Source organism: Podarcis bocagei (genome assembly GCF_964188305.1).
Source record: "Podarcis bocagei genome assembly, chromosome: 6".
Classification (NCBI taxonomy): Eukaryota; Metazoa; Chordata; class Lepidosauria; order Squamata; family Lacertidae; genus Podarcis; species Podarcis bocagei.
The window spans coordinates 71012803-71037930 of NC_138130.1; the positions used below are offsets into that span (position 1 = coordinate 71012803).

A 25128-nucleotide genomic window follows, 5' to 3' on the forward strand; every position below is an offset into this window, starting at 1 on the left:
GCCATTCAAACATTCAACTGAATGCATGTAGATTCTCCCCTTCATGCATGTTCCGTCACTCTGGATATGTCACGAGAATACAAGCATTGTATCTGGATATTAAGTTACACAGATGCAGCACATGTACCATACAAATATATGTGTCTCTGAAATGATTTGGTCAAGGTTCCTAGCTACCTGTACTCACATCTGCGTAAACACATTTCTGTATGCTACAATATACCGTATTTTTCGTCCCATAGTACGCACCTAGTTTTTTGGGGGGGAAATAAAGGAATTCCCCCCCCCTTTATTTCCCCCCCAAAACCAGGTCGGGGAAACCAAACCAGGTCGGGGAACAGCGGGATGGCGGCGCTGCGTCTCCCCGCTGTCCCCCGAGCTTGTGTGGCTGGCCGATGTCTGCCCGAAGCGCGGGGCGCGCTGAAGCAGTGCGCTCCATGCAGCAGGCTGCTATCCGCAGCCTAGGGAGCCCTGCGGGAACTCCCGCAGGGCTCCCCAGGCTGCAGATGTCTGCCCGGTGTGCGGGCGCTCTGCTTCAGGGTGCCCTGCGTGCCAGGCGGCAGGCTGACATCCGCAGCCTAGGGAGCCCTGCGAGAACTCCCGCGGACTCCCCAGGCTTGCTGATAGCTTCCTGAAGCCTGGAGAGCGAGAGGGGTCGGTGCGCACCGACCCCTCTCGCTCTCCAAGCTTTAGCAAAAGCCTGTATTCGCCCCATAGGACGCACACAGATTTCCCCTTCATTTTTGGAGGGGGAAAAGTGCATCCTATAGGGCGAAAAATACGGTATGCAACCACTCCAAAGAGTTTTTGTTCTACAGGAAATCAGAGAATAATTTATGAAGGTTTGTAAAACATAGAAGTCTCACATTCCTCCTATATATAATGCCTGAAGGCAGACCAAAAGAGTCAACAAAATTTGAGCACTAATTTGGCAGTAAGCCAAAGAACCCTGTCACTGCTTCTCCAGTACAAAGTTTGTATGTGTAGTAATTTAAAAGGGGTAATAGTGGTGAAGGCGTCATAGATTTTCCTTTGCTTGCTGTTTTTCTGCTGCATCAATTTTGCTTAGTCGAAATAGCAAACATACCTCTGGATAGTTTACTTCAACCTTGACCAGTCTGGTGCTCTGTTGGGCAACAATGCCCACCCAAGAAAGCCCTGGTGGGAGTTGTAGTCCAAGACTCCTGGTGAGCACCAGGCTAGCAAAAACTGGCCTAGGTGTTGGGGAAAGTAGCAGATGTTAAACATCCCCATTCACTTCTCAGCTTCCAAGGCTCCCAGACCCATCTTTATAACCAGATAGTTGGCTCTTTAATGGTTCATTTAGTATAAGGTGAACAAATACTGTAGTCAACTTCAACATGGGAAACAAACTTTCCAGACTGCCTGCCACATTAAAGTAGGCTCTTCGGAGTAGCAATGCTATTTTCCCTGCCTGGTTTCTAGGAAACTGAATGACAAGCTACAGAGAATTATAAGTTTTGCTAGAACCTATGGGCCACAGAGCCACTTCGCATGTTGCAGAAAAACCAGCTCCCTGAATTACAACAAAATGTCAATCAAATCTTTTCTGTCCCATTCAAGGGGAGATGTAAGTGTAGCAAGAAGCAGGAAATGCTCAGGTGGCAGTTTCTGTACAGCTATCGCCTTTCAAACATTACAGAAAATATGAGACTGACAAGCTGTGAAAATGTGGAGACCTAGCTTTATCTGTCATATGGGAAAGCACATCTCAAGCACATTTAATTCTTTTTGAATTGCACCTGTAATTTCATTTGTATATGAAAACATAAAAGCTATAAGAAATACATCTTTGCAGAAATCCCATGCTTATCTACACAGCTCCTTCTTCCAACACCTTTTGCTAAAAGATACTTCTGGTGTCATCCTTCTGCAGTCCGTATTAAATTCAAAATATACCTTTTCTTTTCTTTTTACACATATAAAAAAGGTGCCTTACCTCAGCAAACTGGAAGAGTGCTGACTTCCTACAGTGCTTTATAGGTTCAGGACTCGCCAACTGTGAAGAAAGGGATATGATTTTTTTTAAAACAAAATGCAGAGAAAGTCTCTTTCAACAATGGGTGAGGCAGACAGGCAAGCAGACAGCTGCCCTTTGTGACATTTTAGTTTGTCAATATCAACACAATAAGCTGTAGCGTTGTTGATGTGGATTCTGAGATTCCACAGGATACGAAGGCATCTCTGCACATCATTCTGCTATTTTAACTGGTCTCATGGTTGAGCACGAGAAGAAAGGACACCTTTCCTATTAGCCACATCATTTGTTTTCACTGGAAAACAACACAGCCACTGGGTAAGCAAAGGGGTGATAAACATATGGAAATGACAGTGAAGAGTGTCATACTGTATAATGGAGTATGCATGACTGACAGGGGACTTTTATTCCTGGGCTAAAGGTTGTCCATTATGAATGACACATGCACTTGATGGTATCATTCCTTTCACAAAGACTTAACATTATTCTCTCCTATGGTGAAAGGGATAAAGAGAAAGGAAACATATGAAGAACACCCAGGCTGAACAAAAACGCTGTCTGGGACGACTGCCAAGAATACTCAGGCATTCTGGGTCCCAGGGCAACATAAGACTGTTGTGCTGCTGGATTTTTTGCATGTTTACAGCCACTGTACAATTTTTACTGCAACAGATTGCTTTCCGCGTGCAAAGTACAGCAATACTTTTCTCAGTGGGAAATTTGAAAGTTGGGGGGGTGTAAAAGGAAGGAAAAAAGGGTAATTTTGGCATACAAAATGTGCCAAAGATGTCCAGAGGGAATGAAAGCTTTGCGCTAATAAAAGACACATGGGTTCCAGTAGCTGAAATAAGGATTTTGTGCGCTCCTCTCTTGAATAATCTAAAAGCAAGTACCCTGCCATGTTCAGGATGAAAACCACAGCCTCTTCTCTCGCAAAGAAAGATGTGAGTCACTCTGCAAAGTACTGCTTGGGCTGACTCGGGGGAATAACTCTGCTGAACAAGTTCAAGATCTTTTCTATCAATGAAGTGTCCTCAGAGCTCTCTCCAAACACTCTAATCTGAGGGAAATGTTTGTAGTTCTACGTCCAAAGATAATTCATTTGGCACAAAAAGGATTCTCTTACATTTCCATATGGCTCTGGACTGCTTTATAGCAGAGAATGGCCTCTAAAGTCAACATTACAAGAGCTTATATTGTAAAATAGATGATAACCCTCTAATTTTCAGCAACTAATACACTGCTGATTGTTTCCTAGCTTTTCATGCTTCCAGACTTCTATGAAAACTCAGTGTAGATAGACTTGCTGTTCTACATTCTCTCACTGATTAAGATATGTGTGCTTTAAAATGGTGAATACTCTAGGCCAGGGTTCCTAAACATTTTTGCCATGGCCCGGTTGAAAATTGCTGAGGGTCTTGGCAGACCCTCTGTCTGCTGTTTTTTTTTTTTGGGGGGGGGGGTTGTCTGTTACAGCAATTGTAATGCACTGTGCTAGATGCTGCATAATTTTTTGATAGCATATTTGTTTCTTTTCTTGTGTGTTGTATTTTGTTGTTTTTCAGTTAGAATTCCATAAAGTTTGGGTTGCAATGCAATAGAATACAATGGGATAAGTTGGAGGAGCTGATGAAAATACAATTAAAAACAAATATGAGCATTTAATTTGATGGATGTGCTAATTTTCAACCACAAATCCACAGACAGACCATGTGCCACCTGGATGAAGCCCATAGACCACAGTTTAGGAAACCCTGCTCTAGGCTAGAGGTTTTCACTATGTGTTGCCAGGGCTTCATTGAAAGTCTATAGGGACATTGATCCATTAGACAAGCTTCCTTGAAATAAAGCTTGTCCTATTATCATTGACACTGAGGTCCAGCTCCGAGGGCCTTCTGGCAGTTCCCTCACTGCGAGAAGTGAGGATACAGGGAACCAGGCAAAGGGCCTTCTCAGTAGTGGCGCCTGCCCTGTGGAACGCCTTCCCATCAAGGAAATTAACAAAGGAAATTACCGTATTTTTCGCTCTATAACACGCACTCGACCATAACACGCACGTAGTTTTTAGAGGAGGAAAATCCGTAGGCATGCCACCCGTAGGCATTCCCTCCATAACACGCACAGACATTTCCCCTTTCTTTTTAGGAGGAAAAAAGTGAGTGTTATGGTGCAAAAAATACGGTAACAACTACCTGACTTTTAGAAGACATCTGAAGGCAGCCCTGTTTAGGGAAGTTTTTAATGTGTGATGTTTTATCGTGTTTTTATTATTCTGTTGGGAGCCACCCAGAGTGGCAGGGGAAACCCAGCCAGATGGGTGGGGTATAAATATAAATATAATTATAAATAAATAAATAAATAAATATGATGATGATTGACAGGAATCCTCTCAAAGTGCTCTCCCTTCCTGCAAAGTCTAGTCAGCACCTTGGTATACAGGAGACCAAAGGACAATGGAAAAGAAAGGAAGACAGCTAGAATGCAAGTGTTGAAAACTCACTCTAAGTCTGACCAAACATATGTAAAAGCTCATTACCGAGCCTATCCTGTGGCAATGATAGCAGAGAACAATTATTTTCTGCCAGCATGGCGACTTCAGTAGAAGAGCAAGATGGCTGCCCCAGCTGGCATCTTCACTCTTACTCTGCCTGTCTTCAGACACAATTATAGACCAGAAGCTGGACTGCTTATCTTCATTCTGTTAATTTGTTCTTTTAGGTGCCTCCTCAGGATATTGCTTATTCAACCAGCACTTTTCTGAGCAACATTGTTGGATATTGTTCCTGATAGTTTTGCAGATGGATTTGATGTAATTTTATCGTTTTAACTTTGTATTTTGCATTTATTTTGGGTTGTTGTTTTTTTTGTAATCACCATGATTTTCTTTTTTAATGCTGGGCAATTGAGACATCCTTTACATAAATGAATAAATCTTGATGAGACTCGAAAAGAACTTTTTTCTAGGGAGAATCACTAGTACTGTTTTATTGTTGTTAGCCGCCCTGAGTCCGGCTTCGGCTGGGGAGGGCGGGATATAAATAAAAAAAATTATTATTATAATTATTACAATGATTCTGGGAACCGCCCTGTGACTTCCAGCTTTAAGGCAGTATATAAATTCAAATTATAATACAGTGAGATATGAGAACTTTGCTTTAGGCTATAAAGCAATTTTGAGAGTGCAATTTGTAACGCCACATTTTCAAGAGGTGAATTAAGTGTACTTCTCAATTAGATAATGAGACAAACAAAGTTTTCTGGCTTTCGCTTTAATTTTAATCCTTTGAGGTTTGTTGAATATTTACAGATAAATTGTAAACAGATAAAAACACTGGCATGATTATTGTAATAACCTGCAGCTACGTAAGAGTATATATATAAAGAAGATAAATAAATGAGTAAGTTAAGTTAATTTGGATATGCAGAAGGTATTAAAAATAAATTTAAGGAAGCGCAGAAAGAGGGGGAAGGAAGTCAAGTTTTAAGATGTTAAAATGATTGTGAAATCAGTGAAATGTATATACCTGAAAAGTATAAACTTTTTTTTTTTAATTACTCCTATGGGTGTCTGCAAAGAGCAACTGTTGCTGCACCAACTTCTAAAACTTGTTCAAGGCAGCTGGTACCTTACAGCACAGCAATGTGTTATAAAGCAACATAGGCCTTGTAAGATTAATGCAGAGGAGAGCAAAGAGAGGTGAGCTTGCAGGAGAGAACCAACAGACTGTTGAAGACGCTTCATCTTTCATGCACTCACTGATGTTCCTCCCCAAAAAATGGGGGAAAGAGGAGGACATCTGAGCAAGGGAAAGCAACACCTGAGAGAGCAATGGCAGGGGAGCCCTGGCACTGATTTGCACATCACAGTCAACCATACTTAATGTTTAACAGGGATGCAACATGGAGCAGTGCACTCGTGCAGGGTGCTCAAAAGCTATAGCCTCACTCCTTCACCATTCCTGGCCATACTGGGAGCAACAAACCACACGCCTTTGCTTGTTGTGGCACTCAAAGAAAGTAGTGCAGAGGCCGAAGAAAGAGCTGTGAGTGGAGGAGCGCTCCATTGCCCATCCTTCACCAAACCTGCTATAGGCTGGGACTGGGTGTGGAATTTGCTGAATGGGACAAAGCTGTGGGCAGCCTCAGGAAGCTTTGGGCCTGCCTGCAAAAGCAAGTCTGGAGTGAGAGATTAGGGTAACGTCAGCAGGTTCCAGATGTCCTCTTCTCTATGACATCTAGTGAGTAAGCTGTGGTTGTTTGCGCCATGGCTGGGAGACTGGGTAGATGATGGAGTGCTGGAGGAACTGCAGGAGGCTGAGAGGTGAGTTGTTTCGGAAGGAGAATGAACTGATACTAGTTTATGTTTATTAGCAGTTTGTATTATGCAACCATTGCATATGAAACTGTATTTTTGTAAAATTTGTTAGCTGTCTTTTGTTGTTGCGTTAGTTTTCTGTACACTGCTTATATTTTTATATATTAAGTGGTATGGAAATGGTCTAAATAAACAATTAAAAATAAGTAACTGAATAAAATTCTGGGCTCGTGGTTTGTTTCCTTCTTTCTAATCAAACCATGAGTTGAGGCCAAGGTTTGTTTTCAACTCATTAGTAGATTGGATGAAAGAACCATATTCAGTTAGTTCAGAAAGGGTTTGGGAACTTTATTACATAATTTACTTGGGGGAGATAAGAAATTTGGACCGAAGACTATTAATAATATTTTTTTTGTTATTTGATTTATTAAAGATTTGTTATGTCCAAGTCTCCTTTAGAAAAATTAATAGATAAAAGGAAATGTAGAGGTGGGATTTCATGCATGGAAGAACAATAATTTATTCAGGATTAATGATTTTAGAAAAGCAGGATGGATGGTTTCATATTCAGAGGTTAGAAGAAAAATGCAGGGCAAAAACCCCTAATTGGTTTGAATATTGTCAGGTAAGATCATTAGTGCAAGAATATCAAAGGAAAACTGGGTTGAGGAGAGAACATACAGAATTTGGAAAAGAAAGTTGTGAAGATTAAAGAACATAGATTAGCAAAGATATATAAACTTTTGGTTAAACATGACACAGAACAGGGACAACTAAAATAATATATTGTGAAATGGGCACAAAATACTGGGGGCAGCGGGCGGAATCCTGATGGATATATGTGAAAATCTTTTGAAAGTAGCTTTTAAGTTCTCTTTATGTGCAGGAATTAAGAGATAATTGTAAAATAATGAGTAGATTGCAAATTAAGCCATAAAAGATAAGTAACATGAATAAAAATTATTTATCTTTATGTTGGAAGAATAAAAAGAAAGATTCTCCCCATATGTGGTAAAGATATGCTTTTTTCCCCTTTAAAAAATGGAAAATGATTTTAAAACCCAAGTGGTAAATATTTTAAGATACAATGTTTCATTTTGCTCATTTTCTTTTAAATTATGTAAAACAGTAAGTTATCTCAGAATGTAGGGAACTTGTTTCTTATCTTGTGGCTAGAACGGTCTATGCAAATACTGGAAATCACATAAAACGCCAACAATTAAAGAATGGAGAGACAAAAATTGGAGTATGCAACTATGGCTAAGAACACATTTTTTAAGATATCAAGAATGAGAAGCGAGACAAGGTAAGTTTTTGGTAAAGTGGCAAAAGTGTATTGATTACTGTAAAAGAAAACAGGTTTTTTCACCTAATTGTCATCATGGATTCACAAAGTACTGACTGTTTGGATATATGATATCCTTCTAGCTTTGTTTTTATTTATAATTGAAATGGGGAACGGCTTTATTTTAGTGTAGCTACCAATATGCTTTAAAATATTTTAAAAGGTATTTTATTACATATAATTTGATGATTAAAATAAAAGGTGGTTGGGAAAGGTTGGTTTTTGTGGTGCATTTGTGGAAAATAACCTCCCTACCCTGGGTTTGTTGTGGGAAATATCCCCTTAGTCATGCTCCCAACATAGCCAGGAGTGGAGCAAGGACTTTTGAGTAGCATGCACCACCATGTTGCTTGTTCATAGTAAACCAGAGTTAAACATTAACCATGGTTTAACATGAGATGTGAACACAGCCATAGAGAGGGCTAAGCACCTATCTATTCTGATTCTTACCCAGAAATGCTGCCTCCTATGCCCACAATTGCATTACCCAGGCAAATGTGGGTCTGGGATGTTGTGCTTGCTGCAGTACTGCCCTTGGCCCAAATTAAGGCGGCTGCAATAAGTAACCATGTCATCTTGCATTGCACGGGTTTGGACTAGAGGACCTCAGGGTCCCTTCCAACTCTACAATTCTATGATCCTGTTCCTCATTCCCCTTCTCCAGCACTTATATATACATGTTTCTGGAGCATCATGGGAACGGAGCACAAAGAAGAAGTGGCAATACTCGAATCACCCCCATCTTGTGCTCTGTGATTAACAGAGAGAAGCAATGCTTGAATGTTGAGTAGGGGCCTCAAATGAAGGGTTGGAACCCTGAGCACAGTTTGATGTGGGTGTCAGCAGAACGGTTTGTGGCAGTGCTGCTCTAGTGCCACATCTTGTGTAAGTAACATACACCCAGTGCTTTTGTCCTGGGGGTACGCAAACCCTTAAACCTTTTTTGAATTTAAGTTTGGCCTCATTGAGCGGCAGCATTTCAATATGAGTAGGAAAATTAGAGTACCCTAAACTTTTTTTTTTAGAAACCTAACATATACTTAAACATATACGTACCTATGTTATGTTATACCTAACATAAACCTTAGGCATATACCTAACACCAGGACTTGCAACACTGCACTAGCACCAAGCTTCACAGTAAGCCACCAAACTGTGTGCTACATATCTTCGCAGCCTACTAAATTCATGATCGTAACACAAAGAAGAGAAATGTGTGTATAGCTGAAGCTTCCTTCGCTGCCTCTGCTGCAGCAGTTCCCGGCGATGACGAGAGAAGTGCTCTCTAGCAGAATTCATAGGCATTGACAGACATCTGAGGCTATGAGAGGTTACTTTATCATTTCCTGGGATATTGCTATTCAGAAGCAAATTCATCCCAGAACTGATTTTTTATTTAACCTTAAGATATTTTAGTTTTGTGCCTTGAATAGCTACATTATATAGTCAAGCTAAGGGGGATGAAAATCACAGGCAGCGATTTCAGTATACTGTTCCTTTGGTTTAACAATGATGTAGGCTTGGCTAACGAGAGGTGCAGCTACAAGGCTGTACTGTACAGAAGCTCAAGTCTGTGCAAAGGATGAATGACACCCTACAAGGAAGACTCCTTTCCAACCCAAATAACAGGGATGGGGAGCCATTTCTATGGCCAACTCTCCATGGCCATTTTGACAGGTGGCCAGGGCTGCTCCCCTATCAATCGCTTGATGTCATATCCCAGGTGTTTCCAAAGCTGCTCCTGTCAATCTTCACTCTGCAGCTGCAGACTGAACTATGGGAAAGGTTGCATAGTTTGCCCTAAACAGCTTTGTGGGCCAAATCCAGAGGCCTTTAGTGTCATGACCCCAAAGGCTGGCAGCAATCAAGACTCCTGCGTCAGACAGACGCTGAAGACCTGCCAGCTAAGGAGCCAGACCAGGTGCAGGGCTCCAAGTCTGCTGATAGAGATCAGGAAACAACCGAGCCTGAGAACATGTAAAATCAGGAAGAACCTCCTTTATCAACAGGGTCAGAGTCGGAACCTTCACAGGTACCTTCCATTGAGGCGGAGTAACGAAATGCCTTCCCAAGACCTCAAGCAGTGCAGGAAGCATGTAAGGCAGTAGGCTAGGGAACAAAGGAGTGCCTGTCTCTAGATCAGGGGCTTTAAGAATCTAGTTAATCACAAAGGGGCCTTGGCTTGTTATGCCTTGCCTCCTTCTCCATGAAATCCAGCATCGCACCAGAACATGACATGCAGGATCTAATTGGGATCGTGGGAGGCTCCCCATCAATGCCATAGAACATCCCCCTTCACAACCAAGCAAAACCACTGATCCTTTGGTCAAGAAACTTAAGGACTTTAGAAATACTAATTGTTGCAATTAAGAAAAGGGATGAGAATGATATAGGTATGATGCCTTTCCCCACAATCAAAGCAGTTGCCTTATACTGATTTAGACCTATTTATCCCAATAAACAGATTGGTGTGAAGGTGCTTTTTTGGGCAGGGGGTTAGAACACAGGCAGCATTTTGAAGGTAGGATAGAGACTTGAAGGCACCTGTGAGAAGAAGAATCTTGTATTTTACTGAAGTGTTTTGATCTTTCCCACCATCTCCTTTACGTTAAGGATCTTCTTAATTGAAAGGTGCTGGGGCTCATGTCTATCTGAATTCATAGTTTCTGACAAGTGTGCTCCTCCTCCCAAAAAATAACTGCTAGTTTAAGTTACTCAGTGATAATAGGGAAAGCACACTGTGTACACTCTTTTTATTACTACTACCTTATTTCTTTCCCAGCTGAGCCTTAGCACTGAAAGAAGCTCTACAGCAGACTCATGAGAAGTCATACTAAGGTGGAAAACCTCTCCTCTCCTAAAAACAAGTGGGAGCAACAAACCAGGATCCAAAAACAAACATTGGCTTCCTGATTGTGTTTTTGGGGGAGTAAAACAAACCACAATCCCTAATTCAGATGTAACGATAAACCAGGGGTCATGGTTTGTTGTACACACCAGAGCCAATGGAGGAGCCAAGTAGGAGCCAACTTACAGTTCCTAGTATAACATTAACTATGGTTTGCCATAATGTGTGAACGCAGCCCCTTGTTGGGCTCATTCTTGTTGTCCCAGGATGACTGCATGCAGAGAGTCTCCAGCCTAATTCTGTGGGGGAAATCCTACTTCCTTGAAGGAGGCATTGCTATGTACTTCCACATATCAGTTGTATCTAGCACATTATAAAAATTAAACCTGCTGGAGAGACTATTTGTTATATGCTTGTGTACTTCAGAAGGACGGCAACATTTGAAGCCATCTTGCTTTATCACACTGTATTTCTAATTTTTTTAAAGTCAGATTTGTCATACCTCTGAAAACTGAAATAGTGTTGATTCCTCACTTTCTTTTGAATCTGCAGGGGCATCTGGTTGTGATGGACTTGAAGAAATCTGGGAGGAGGGCACATTTTTTTTAAAAAAGCCATTAGAACACCGTGTTTAAGCCAAATCTGATTTTCATGTTCTGCAGAAATGGCAAAACTTGTCGCTCTTCAGGACACAAAGTGGTATGAATAAGTTACTTTTCTAATGGATTGTAAATGACAAACTATGAAAAACACACGCATCATTTTCATAGGGAAACCTCTGCCATAATCAGAGCAACAAAATAAAACAATGAAAAGTCACAATGGTAATATTAAATAAAGTATCACACGGCTTGGAGCTAAGCCAAAGGCTTTGATCCCTTGCATTGACAGACGCAAATTAAGCATTTCACCTGACACACTAATTGCATACAAAGCACCAAAATGATCAGTACCATGCTGAAAGAACTGTACAAGAAATCAGAATTTTCAGACTAAAATAAGCAATATTATTTTGAACTGACTAGTTGGAAATAAACCCCACTGATTTCAAAGAAACCTATTTACAAGGAAGTTTTAAATGAGAGCCTTATGATTCTGGCTTCATTTTTCACCGCTGAGATGTTCAAATGTGCTAGCTGGAAACTTGTTAACAGCAATCTTAACTATCTGGTCAAAAATGTCCATGAAAATTTGGAATACTATGATATTCTGGATTGTTTTCAGGACAATAATGAGCACGATCCAGTCAAAGTGAAACACTTTTACATTCCATTGATTTCAACAGGTGAGATTTAAACACATGCTTAACATTCAAATTGAAATCAACGGGGCTTAAAATTACATACTTAACTCACCTATTGAAAATAATTGGTGTTTTAAAAGTGCTTAATCTTGGCTGGATTGTGCCAACTATCCACACATTCTTGGTATTCTGATATCAGATGAGAAAAAAATCTATTAGAAACAATGGTTTCTAATTAAAATAATATTTGGGGTAAAAAAAATGGGTACCCTCTATACTTTGATGTTTGTATTCTCTTCTTCGGTCGCATCTTAATCTCTTACTGAGCTTTTCTGAGAAAAAGCTACATAATTGTGAATACTACATTGCTTGCTACATCATTGAGTGGTGCTCACATTGGCTCCACAGGTCTCCTGTTGCATCGCCTCTTGCGTTGCCACCCATGGTGATGGTATATTCAGTGGTGCTTAATCCTTAGTAACTAACTGTGTTTCAGATTGCATTTATATAACTGTGCTTGGGTTGAACATTTTAATGGGGCTCCACCAGCACCTTAGGTCACAGTTCACACATTCCTTGACCAGGTACCCACTTTCATGGGCCGATGCAATGAGCAGCATCCAGAAAAATTTATCTACAACTAAAGACATCAAAAACAAAGGAGTGGGGTTTTTGGTGCAACAAATTCAAGTTCTATTTATTTCAGTGGGATTTAGTCATGACCAATGTCTGTTGGGTTGTGTCTAATATGTAGGAAATAATTTACTCTGTAGCAAGTCCTGTACTCATAGAAGCTGGAAATGGTATTGTTGCGCGTCAAGGCCCCACACCCCTTGGTGAATAAAAGCACGTGGAAACAAGTATTTTAGGTTAATGGGATGAAAAAAGGCCACAGCTTTTATTGGTTACAGAATGTGAGTGGTGTTGGCTTTGGGCATTGGACCCAAACCGACTATATCTGACTCCTGCCCGCCACGCATGAAGTCTTACAATGGTCAACCACCTGTAGGGGGAGCCCTGTTGATGTACATCAACTTGGTCTCCCCCAGGGTCACAGGAAAGGTCGTGCCATGGCCCTAGGCTCTACCCGGGCTTCGGACAGGAACCACAACCCCGGGTTCCTTTAACATAGCAGTTCGCAACCTGTGGATCCCCAGATGTTGTTGGACTACAACTCCCCTCATCCCTGAGCTCTGGCCTTGCTAGCTAGGGGGTGATGGGAGTTGTAGTTCAACAACATCTAGGGACCCACAGGTTGAGAAAGGCTGCTTTAATGGAATACCCTTAAGGTGGAGGGGTAGGTGATGGCCACAACCTCCCCTCCCATAAAACAAGCTTTTCCAATGCCTAACCGCCAAACCTTATAAAGTTGTGACGATTTGCTACGAGGTAGGCGAAAACCAAGTGGCTGGTGCCAATTTGCCAAGTGGGAAAATTCCTATCAGGCCGCTTCAACAGGCAACCGACTGAAGTCCATATCAAGGTCAAGGTGATCAACGAAAGAAGGGAGGGAGGGCAGGAGATCCGTGGAAGCTTGAAGCAGAAGGAGGAGCTCCCGGCCACGCAGCTGCTGAAATGTGGCTAGCCACGCCCCCACCGCCAGCCAGATTGGCTGACTGTGGTCGTGATGCGTGCCGGGACTCCCCAGTGATGTGGGGGTCTCGATACCCCCCCCCCCCCCCGCTGAGGGCGGGAAAGAGCGAAGCCTGCACGCAACCCCACCCCTCCCTGAAGAGGAGCAGCTCTGTAAGAATGAGAACTGAATGCCTGGTTCATACACTACCTTCGCCAATGAGCATGTATCTGGAGATGCTAAAGGCTGCTTACATGTTCAAAAAATGGATTTGTGACTTTGGCCCTCGGTTATATGCTGAAAGATGATTAGGATTTGACAGTACAGGATTTGACAACATACGAGGGCACGATCTATCTATCTAATATGCTAATGGATGGTCCTGACCTTGACTTAGTACTGAAAAGAGTGTTTCCACACTTTAACCTGAACAGTCACCTGATGAAACTTGTCAAGATCTGATGCCTGAAGAGGGCATCCATTATAGCTGCTAATTAAATAAATATGTCCTTAGCTGGCACATTTTTGGCTTCAGGATGCTTTCGACTAAATATACGAAAGAAATTCTTTCTTCTGCTCAAGAATGCCTACTTAATGCATTTAATTAATTAACTATATTTAAGTGCCATTAAAGATGCAGAAGTCACCCATGATCCTCAGGTAAATATGTATGTGACCACTGTTGAAATGCATGATAAATTAACTAAAGCATTTTTGGAGCTTATCTGAAAGCCTTTAGTGTTCTTATTTATTTATTTATTAAAAAACCAAAAAACCCAGAAATTAGAAAAAGCTCACCTCAGCAAATTGAAACAACGGCGACTTTAGACATCCTTCAGTAGAATTGGATGCATCAGAATGGCATGTACTTGAAGAAATCTGAAACAACGATTATTGGGGGGAAAACTTTAGGGACTACATTCTGCTTCGTGTGCCAATTAGAAAGGGGCCTGCCTGTGAGTTGCAGGCTTTTACCGCTAAGTGGTGTGCGCATATATTATTATTTCTAAAGCACTTTCAAATCAAAATGGCATAGGAGAGATAAAAGTAATGACAAACCCTGCCTGGAGGCTTACAATGTTTCAGACAAAAAAAGTGGAGGGGGTGGAAATGGTCACAAGAGGAAGGGAAACCTGGAAGGATTAATGAGCAAGGAAAAGCCTCAGAGCACAGACTGCTCTTTAGAAGCTGTTTAAGAACCAAAATTGGCAGAGCTGCTTGAATATCGATAGGGAGAACATTCCATATAGCCAGTGCATTCCAGAGCTGTAGAATAACAACAGATAAAAGCAACAATGAAAAGTAATAGTCAGGTTTTGGGTTTGATTAGAAGTACATAAGGGGAAAAGAAGGAGCAAAGAGAAAGAAAGAACTGAAAAGTTAAGGAGGAGAAAGTGTACAAAAGCACTGTAAGCCAAAATAATTATTTTTTTTAAATGATATTTATTGGAGGTTTAAAAATTACAGGAAAAAAACAAAAAAACAATAAAAAGTTAAACAAAACAGAACAATACCTTACAACACATCAAAAATAAAAGGAAAAAACAAAAAGCCATACAGGAAAACAACAAGAAAAACAAAAACATTTTTAAAAAACCCACATCCAATATTTCCGTATCTTTACCTTTCATTTACTTGTTTCATCGACCTCCTCACACCTCCCTTTTTTGTATTCTAGTTCAATTAACTATTTCAGCAAATCCTTTCCATCTTTCTCAGTTTTTGTTCTATAATTTATCTTAACATAATCTAACCTTAAATTTTCCACTTTGGTCCATTAACAATCTATTTTTACTTAATTCTTTATAACATTTCTGCTAAAGCCATATAGCTTCATTCCAGCATCCTTCTAACATTCATAGCCAAAAGAAATTTAAACAGAATGCTTTAGGGAAACAGAAGCCAATTTTAGAAAAGAGAAGGGATAGAGAAATACGTGTAAAATAAGGAGCATGGAAAGAGCCGCAGAATTTAAAATGAAAAAGAGATCAGAAATGGGAAGGATGGGCATTACATCCTTCCCTGCATGCAGGCAGGTACATATGCAAACGAGTCGCCATTTGCCTTTTTAGTAGCATTGCCAGCACAAAGCAGTCACTGGTATGCGGAAAAATGGAAAGCACCGAAGACTGAAGGGAGGAACCAAGTACGAAATGCACATAAGAGATCACCTTTAATTTGTCCATCCATTCATTAAGGGGAAAATTAGTTTGTGATGAGCTAAATACAGAAAAATGCCCTATAAAATCAAGTAATATAATCTGTTCTAAGAGTATAATGGCATAGCTGACACTTAACAAGTGTGCAAACACCAGCATTGATTCTACATTTCATTTTCATGGCTGGGACACGATATAACGCATTCACACTCACATCATGAGGCAATAAGAGATTCCTAAAAATTCAGCGTAGTTAACAACTGTTAATACAACTCTTGAGAAGATGAATATCATTAATGCAATCAGATTAAGCCTTAAGAAATACGAAGTCAATGTATCAGAATAATACTTAATTCTTGCCCATGTATTATTAAATGCAAAGAAAGGATAGCAAACATGGCCTTCTGTCTGCTTTTAACACTCAAACACACACTGCTTCCTTAATGTCTGCCTGATTATTCTTCGAAGAAAATGAAAAGGGTTTTTTTTTACCACTGCATGCTTCACTTGCCAGCCAAATGTCTGCCCAGAATGTTTTGGGAAGGAGCTGTGAAGTTGCTGTGAAAGTGGATTTCTCATAAGAAATTTGTCAGAATGGCTGGTAGACACACCAGGCTTGCAAACAAGGGCTTAACAAGCACCATGTTACTTCCTACTCATGGCATTATGGCTACATAAGCTGCCACAAATGCCCTCCACTCAGAAGTCTGCCTGGCTGATGTGGTCATTGTTCCAGCACTAGGTTAACACTTATTTATTTGCCCAGGCACTTTAAGCTGCTGATTCGCTTATTATGCTGTTTTAGCAGTCTTTATTTGTTCAGAATGGCTTACTGTTCTGGTTTCTTTGGTTTATACTCTGTACCTGGTATTTGTAAAAGTGAAGGACAGGCTATATAAGCTATATGTAAAATGATTCAAGTTAAATCTTAGGTTTGCAAATGTTCCCCTGTCCCCACAGACCAGCAAGTTATTCACATAATTTTCATCTGATGAAGTGGCCTGTAGTCCATAAAAAGTTGCTTAAGAGACCGTCTGGGAGCGGCCACTGAGACCACATAACACTGGTCTTGAAAGACCTACATTGGCTCCCAGTATGTTTCCGAGCACAATTCAAATTGTTGGTGCTGACCTTTAAAGCCCTAAATGGCCTTGGCCCAGTATACCTGAAGGAGCGTCTTCACCCCCATCTTTCTTCCCGGACACTGAGGTCCAGCTCTGAGGGCCTTCTGGCGGTTCCCTCGCTGCGAGAAGCCAAGTTACAGAGGGCCTTCTCGGTATTGGCACCTGCCCTGTGAAACACCCTCCCACCAGATGTCAAAGAGAAAAACAACTACCAGACTTTTAGAAGACATCTGAAGGCAGCCCTGTTTAGGGAAGCTTTTAATGTTTAACAGACTATTGTATTTTAATATTTTGTTGGAAGCCGCCCAGAGTGGCTGGGGAAACCCAGACAGATGGGCGGGGTATAAATAAATTATTATCATTATTATCATTATTATCATCATCTTGGCTTTGAGCCCTGGAAGATCTGCTCCCTGCCTTGTAGGCCTTTTCCCACCTGGTCTGAGAGGCAAGGGCCGGTTGACTCCAGCTGTAAAAGCTGAAGCTGCCGAACAGAATCTTGGGCTGGGGCATTGTTTACAGGGGTTTGTTGTTTATGGGGGCTGTTGCTGTCATCTTTTTGTATCTTTATTTTGTTCTCATGATTTATGTGGAAATTGTTCAGTCTGCGTACTTTTTGATGTTTTGTGTATGACTACTTTTGTTATCTTTGTAGTGCTGTAGTTTCTAAAATACATTGTAAGCCACCTATAACATGTTTTTACTTTGGAAACATGGCATACATACAAATAAATAAATAAATGATTGATTGATTGATTGAAGCACAAGACGCTACAAAATTTTATTGTGTTTATATTGAACCATGATACTCTTTTGCCACTACCATTACAAAATCACATTCTACTTCTTACAGAAATTCAACATGTATGTCCTAAAAGCTGCCAGATTTAATACATTTTGTATTGCAAAGTTGGTGAAATGTAAACAGGCAGATGGCTACTTTAAACTGAGCTGCTGTGGTACGGCAGTGAACTTCATGAGCTGTGAGCCCAACACTCCTGATTCTAAGCTCATGTGTGTTGCCGTGTGGGCAATGTCCCAACCCGCACTTGTAAAATGGGAGATAATGATACAACACCTTAGCAGCAGTGAAGTAAATATTGCTGAGATAATATATTTAAAATTATTTGTTACAACAGTATTTTAAGTAGCTTTGAGTTACCTGTGTTGATTAGGAAAGTGGGATCTAACAGCATTTAATAGCATGTAAACTATATTTTACACGGGGTCATGAAGAGTCGGACACGACTAAATGACTAAACAAACAAAAAAAACTTTATTTTTAAATGCTTTTTGCATTTAAAATAATGCTACCAAATATTCCGCCACATTATTCTAAATATTCTATGGCAGTGGTGGCGAACGTTTGGCACGCATGCCAGAGAGGGCACTCAGAGCCCTCTCTGTGGGCACGCACGTCATTGCCCCAGCAGGGCAGTAGCTTTCATGGCGGGGGGGGGGGGCTTGCATGTGCCGTCCAAAGCCTGCGGCATCAGGGTCTGGCAAGCAAACGAGGGGCTGAGCAGGCATTGATTTCTGCCAGTCTGTTTTTTCCAACTTGGGAGTAAGCTGCCTTGAGTTCAGCAGGGCTTAACTCCCAGGTCAGTAAGCATATCAAGACAGCAACGTAAGAAGGGGCTGCTGGGTTTACATGTTCTCTGGGCTTTCCCGCAGAAGCCAACAGAAAAATTCATTCCATGGAGGAAGCCATCAAACGGCAGCCAAAAAAATAGCAAAATATAACAACAACAATAATAAAAACAATAATAAAAATAAATATATACCCCACCCATCTGGCTGGGTTTATTTATTTATATATATTTGTATGTGCGCACGAAGACAATCATTATCTTATATTAAAGATTGGCAGAGGGTGGCTCTTAGTATAGCCCTCCAGTGTACACTAGTGGCCAAAATTGTGAAACCTTCTGGAAAAAATGTATTTCCAAGGTTTGATGGCTCATAACACTACTTGGTTCTGGAGTAATACCAGTGGGGTTTTTTTTCTGTGGGGACGCAAAGGGACGCATACCTCTGAACATTTTGTGAATTTAACGGTAGATGAATTTCACTGTATTTATTTTCCCCAATTTGAACTGTATTTATTTCCCCCCCGGTGGTGATTTTTCTTGAGTAAAACTGAGTGTACACCTAAACATATTTTTTGAAAAAAGCACTGAGTTATACCACAAAATTATATATCAATAGAAAGATAATTTAATGAATGCAGTAACTTTTATGAAGGATTATTTATTACAACAGCAGTCATAAAGAAGAAACGTGAAACACACAGAAAAAATGAGATATACGCCACTCATGTCAAGGTCGTTTCCCACGGGAGCTGTTCCCCACTGGAAAATTCCACTGTCTTAAGCCGTGCCAACTTTTACTTTACCCTCTAGGGGGAGCAAATCAAAATGGCCAAATATGAAATGTCCAAATGCAGAGACAAAGAGAATATCCAAAGACGTAGAGAAATTAAAGCACTTAAAGCAAATATAGCTGGAGGCTTGTAGCTGCAAATTGCCACAGTTTTCCAGTAGATACTGTTTCGTCTTACTCTGATGTACTGTAGCCAAACAATACAGAAACTTTGTATCACAATGTAACTTTCACAGGAAAAAGTCAGTTCAGTGTCCTATTGTCCTAAAAGGCAGACCGTTTCGTGCTCTTAAATAACTGAGGCAGCAGAGGATTTTTCTTTTAAATAAATCATGCAGTTACCAAAGTCTCTTTCACCTCCCCTCTGCCCTGCTAGCTAGAGGGGAGATCCAAGGTCCAAGTGTCAGGTTTAATTAAATAAAAACAAAGTTTTGACGGATGCAGCTTTAAATTTCCGTTGCTTTCACTTTCATGCAGTCGGGGGGAGGCAGACTTCCTTGATTTTAACCTCCCCGCTTTCAGCCAAATCTCCGAATTTTAGATCCAAATAAAAGTTCCGTTTTACTCACGGGTTTTTTCTGTCCGTAATTTACAGGAAGGAATCGGCGCTCTCCACTAATAGCGACGCGGCTTCACCCTACGGGCTGGGTAGCGATTCTCAGCACCGCGCTCCCCCGATGTCGTTCCAGAGCCTTTAAAAAGGCTCTTTCTGCGGTAAAGGGGGGGGCGCTTTTGGTGCCCACCGAATCTCCTCGTTCACAGGCTTCCGCGCCTGTGATTTTAGGGGTCCCCCGCTTGCCGTAGCGGGACAGACCCGAACTCGCAGGGCAGTCCTTCTCCGGAGCTCGGAAAAAGGACCGCCATTAGCGCTGGCGCCGACCGGAAGTCGTGATATAAGGTCAGAATATAGAGATGACTAAGATGACAGAGGTTGGAAAGTAACAAATGGGAGTTGCTATAAAATTATGGACATTGGGATGCAGAAAGGGGGGGTATGGGGAAGTCCCAGAAAAGAGGTTTATGAAAATATGATATGAAATTATACGTGTATGTTTGTCTCTTTAAGTGTTTGTTTGTTCTATAAAATTTTGTAAAACCAATAAAAATTTTATAAAAAAGAAAAAAGAAAAAAATGAGATATACGGTTAAATTGCTGTGTTGGCACTTTGCGATAAGTAAGTGGGTTTTGAGTAGCAGTTTGGGCACTCAATCTCTAAAAGGTTCGCCATCACTGCTCTATGTATGGTATTCAAATTATAAATGGCAGAAGGACAAATATGTATCAGACGATATACAATGTAAATGGATTTTGCTCTCAAGGCTGGGACTTCTAAGTTCACAGAACTGTTTACATTCACAGACAGTTTGACTCAAGATACATCCTCTTGATTATAGTTCCTCTTTACTAGAAACTCTTTAGCTATAAAGGACTTGATTCTGCAATACAGTGGTACCTCTGCTTACGTGCCCCTCTTGTTACGTATCCTTCGGGATACACACACGGCAATTTCTGGGTTTCACACGCACACATGCACAGTAGTGCTCTATCACGCCGCGCACGTAGAACAGGCACCTCCAGTTGCGGAAACCTCAGAATCCGACCGGAGCTCCAGAACGGATCCTGTCCACAACTGGAGGTACCACTGTACTTGACACCAAAGTGTTTCACATTGTACAACTGGCACAAATGATTAGGTTCTATAGCTACGGAATGGCAAAACTGTGTCACTGACTGCAGATACAAAACCTATCAAATAGTTGTCAGCAGAAGTTACATTACTATACATATCTGTCAAACATGCATTGCATTAATGAAAGAATGAAGCAGACAAGATAGCTGCTTACCTCTTGTGCAGTCAAGGCATGTTCTCCTGCTAACAGTAGCATACTGAGGCCTCCCATTTGTGTAGGATCTATCAGAGAATAAAAATATATTGATAAAAATGTTTTATTTTGGAGCTAGCTTGAGCGGGTCTTAAACATACTGAGCCACAGCACTGAAAGCAACTATAAAGATTACATCTTTTAAGAAAGACTACTTAAAAGGAATCAACCCCCCCCCCCATATATATCTTTTTAAAAAATGGAGTGGGAAGGAAGTCTTGATAATATCATGATAAGCTATTCATAAAGTCACTCTTTTTAGAAAATCTCAGTCTAGTGCTGGTAACTTTTAAGTGTTACAATAAAGTGCAGACAATATACACAAGAAACTTCAGGCAGCCTCCTGCATACAACTGTCAGTTGGTACAGCATGAAACTCTTAATCTCAGAGTTGTGGGTTTGAGCTTCACATTGGGCAAAAGATTCCTGCATTGCAGGGGGTTGGGCTAGATGACCCAAGTGGTTTCTCCCAACTCTACAATTTCTATTTGAAGCAAGACTATGGGATTGCATGGGATCACACTCAAGTCTCTCTCTCCCCCATGTTGGGAAGGGAAGTTTGACAATGGGACTCAATGAAAACTCATATAGGTCTCCCTGTTTAGAACCCCTGCAATTAGCATGCTCCCCTCAGATGTCTCCGCCAATGTGGAGGAGGAGGAAAGGGCTGGTGGGAATGTGATAGTGGGCACATGGCTCCACTTTCTAGCCCCATGAAATTAAGATAGAATGCCTGAAAAAGGCATTGCTCAACCCCTGCTCCCTCTGCTGAAGCAGAGTCTTGCACACCATCACCTGCAACATGTATCTTTAGATCCTGCCACTCAAAAATACACCTTCCCTCCAATCACAATGGACTGTGTTTTCAAATGGATTGTAACTTGTATTTGGTTAGACTCATCATGAGTCTTTCACTTCTCGAGATCCATTCGATATTAACAGTGAAGCAAAACATGATTTATGCCCAGTGCCGCTACTTATGCAGCTATTGGAAGTTAAACATATTTTCAGTATTTGGAAATTACCGTATTTTTCGCACCATAGGACGCACCGGACAATAGGACGCACCTTGTTTTAGAGGGGGGAGAACAAGGGAAAAAAATTCTTCCGCTCTCTGCCCAGCGCCCCTTCAGTGAAGCGGCAGGAGGCGCTGCACAGAGAGTGGGAGAACTTTCCCCCTCTTGTTTTCCCGCTCTAAAACAAGGTGCCGTTTAAGGTGCGCTCAGGCAGCTACCTTGGAAGCCTGGAGAGCGAGAGGGGCCGGTGCGCACCGACCCCTCTCGCTCTCCAGGCTTCAGGTTCCTTTCGGCCTGCTCTTTGGGGGTGGCGGGGGGAAGCCCACCACCAGCCCCAAAGAGCAGGTCAGGGAGCAGCGGAAAGGTGCAGCAGAGAGGCTGCTGCCATAGTCATGCGTCACTTCTCCAGCTGGGAGAGAGTTGTGGGGCTATGGCTGCTTTAGCCCCGCGCGCGCTCTACTGGCTGGAGAGGTGACGCTCGGCTATGGAGGCTCCTGCCATAGGCGCGCGTCACCTGGGAGAGGGTCGCGGGGGGCTTCTTTCGCCCCGCGCGCGCTCTCCCGGCTGGAGAGGTGACGCGCGCCTATGGAGGCTCCTGCCATAGGCGCGCGTCACCTCTCCAGCCGGGAGAGGGTCGCAGGGGGCTGCTTTAGCCCCGCGCGCGCTCTCCCAGCTGGAGAGGTGACGCGCGCCTATGGAGGCTCCTGCCATAGGCGCGCGTCACCCCTCCAGCCGGGAGAGGGTCGCGGGGGGCTGCTTTAGCCCTGCGCGTGCTCTCCCAGCTGGAGAGGTGACACGCGGCTATAGAGGCTCCTGCCATAGCCCCGCGTTACCTCTCCAGCCGGGAGAAGAAGAAGAAGAAGAAGAGTTTGGATTTGATATCCCGCCTTTCACTCCCCTTCAGGAGTCTCAAAGCGGCTAACATTCTCCTTTCCCTTCCTCCCCCACAACAAACACTCTGTGAGGTGAGTGGGGCTCGCAGGGGGCTGCTTTAGCCCCGCGCGCGCTCTCCCAGCTGGAGAGGTGACGCGTGCCTATGGAGGCTCCTGCCATAGGCGCGCGTCACCTCTCCAGCCGGGAGAGGGTCGCAGGGGGCTGCTTTAGCCCCGCGCGCGTTCTCCCAGCTGGAGAGGTGACGTGCGCCTATGGAGGCTCCTGCCATAGGCGCGCGTCACCTCTCCAGCCGGGAGAGGGTCGCGGGGGGGGCTGCTTTAGCCCTGCGCGCGCTCTCCCAGCTGGAGAGGTGACACCCGGCTATAGAGGCTCCTGCCATAGCCCCGCGTTACCTCTCCAGCCGGGAGAGGGTCGCAGGGGGCTGCTTTAGCCCCGCGCGCGCTCTCCCAGCTGGAGAGGTGACGCGTGCCTATGGAGGCTCCTGCCATAGGCGCGCGTCACCTCTCCAGCCGGGAGAGGGTCGCGGGGGGGCTGCTTTAGCCCCGCGCGCGCTCTCCCAGCTGGAGAGGTGACGCGCGCCTATGGAGGCTCCTGCCATAGGCGCGTGTCACCTCTCCAGCCGGGAGAGGGTCGCGGGGGGCTGCTTTAGCCCTGCACGCGCTCTCCCGGCTGGAGAGGTGACACGCGGCTATGGAGGCTCCTGCCATAGCCCCGCGTTACCTCTCCAGCCGGGAGAGGGTCGCTGGGCTATGGCGTCTTCGCTCTATAGGACGCACACACATTTCCCCTTCATTTTTGAAGGGGAAAAAGTGCGTCCTATAGAGCGAAAAATACGGTGCCGTATTTTTTGCTCTATAAGACTCACCTTTTCCCTCCTAAAAAGTAAGGGGAAATGTGTGTGCGTCTTATGGAGCGAATGCAGGCTGCACAGCTATCCCAAAAGCCAGAACAGCAAGAGGGATTGCTGCTTTCACTGCGCAGCGATCCCTCTTGCTGTTCTGGCTTCTGAGATTCAGAATTTTTTTTCTTCTTGTTTTCCTCCTCCAAAAACTAGGTGCGTCTTGTGGTCTGGTGCGTCTTATGGAGCAAAAAATACGGTACTTATTAAAGACACAAGAAATGTCTCATGTATATTTTTTTGCTCAAAACATCTAACTTAAGCTGATTTAAGTAGCTTAAAAGAGCCCTAGGTAGGAAGAGTTGCAGCAATATGATCCATCTATGATCATGCAGGAAAATGCGACAGGTACTATCTATCCATGTATACACAGCGTTGGATCCCACTGAGTAATTAGTCACAGTCAGTTCTGAAATCATGGGACTAGTCATTACTAGAATGAGGGGCTCCACTGACTATGTATTTTATAACTCATTAAAATATATAGAAGGCATGTTTTACAAAAGAGTAACAGCTTCAAGGATATCTACAACCCTATAGCATCCTATTACAAAATGATTGCAGGAATCAACCCATTTTAATAACACAGTGGAACCTCGGGTTTTCGAACATAATCCTTTCTGGAAGACTATTCGACTTCCGAATCATTCGAAAACCAAGGATCAATGGGTGGTTGGCAAATTCCATTGAAAAAAATGACTTCCGAGGTGCATTCGAAAATGGAAGCAATTACTTCTGTGTTTTCAGTGTTAGGGTTCTGAATTGTTCAGCTTCCGGGATGCTCGAAAACCAAGGTTCCACTGTACATGATTATAATAAAACAAATATTCCCATTGACTCTAATGAAATACAGTACAATCTAGTTGAAACCTCTGACCTGAAACCTCTAGGCCTGATTCAGTCACGTACTGTAGGCCAGAGACTTGGGACTTGATGTCAACAAAGATCTCAAACGAACCTGCCATTGCGAAATTCAGCTGAGGCATTTCTTCTGTCTTCACTAACTTTTTCGGACTTGGCAAATCTTTTGCAGGTTCTGATGGGAAAGCCCACAGCTTTTTCCGGTTAGTAACAGTAGATGACTGGGTTTTCACAGGTTTATTTGTAGGCGGGCACCACTTGTAGCCAGGGTTTGCTTTCATAAATGCATCCTTGTACTATGAAGAGGAAAGGAAAAAAAATTGCGTCAAGAGACAGCACAGTTTTGTAGAAAACCTTGGGGAAATGTAACAACTTAGTATTCATAGTTATTTGTTTCATAACATTTATACACCACTTACTGTATTTTTCGCTCCATAGACGCACTTCTTTCCTCCTAAAAAGTAAGGGGAAATGTCTGTGCGTCTTATGGAGTGAATGTGTGGTCCCTGGCAGCGGCGGAGCTGGGGGCTTTGGTTTCCGGAGTGGGAGGGCGTGGCACACCACCCGTGCAAGTGTTCTAATGGCGG

At 42.7% G+C, this 25128-nt stretch overlaps 1 protein-coding gene across 7 annotated transcripts in view; it reads right to left on the reverse strand.

Moving 5' to 3' along the window:
• BBX (BBX high mobility group box domain containing) overlaps positions 1-25128 on the reverse strand; it is a 121162-nt gene that overhangs the window by 11857 nt on the left and 84177 nt on the right. For all 7 annotated transcript variants that reach the window (XM_081198969.1, XM_081198966.1, XM_081198964.1 and 4 more), the window contains 5 exons: positions 24639-24837; positions 20834-20901; positions 14122-14202; positions 11010-11090; positions 1961-2020 (listed from right to left, as the gene is read on the reverse strand). In XM_081198969.1, the coding sequence (XP_081055095.1) occupies positions 1961-2020; positions 11010-11090; positions 14122-14202; positions 20834-20901; positions 24639-24837 (489 nt within the window). The remainder of the gene's footprint in view (positions 1-1960; positions 2021-11009; positions 11091-14121; positions 14203-20833; positions 20902-24638; positions 24838-25128) is intronic.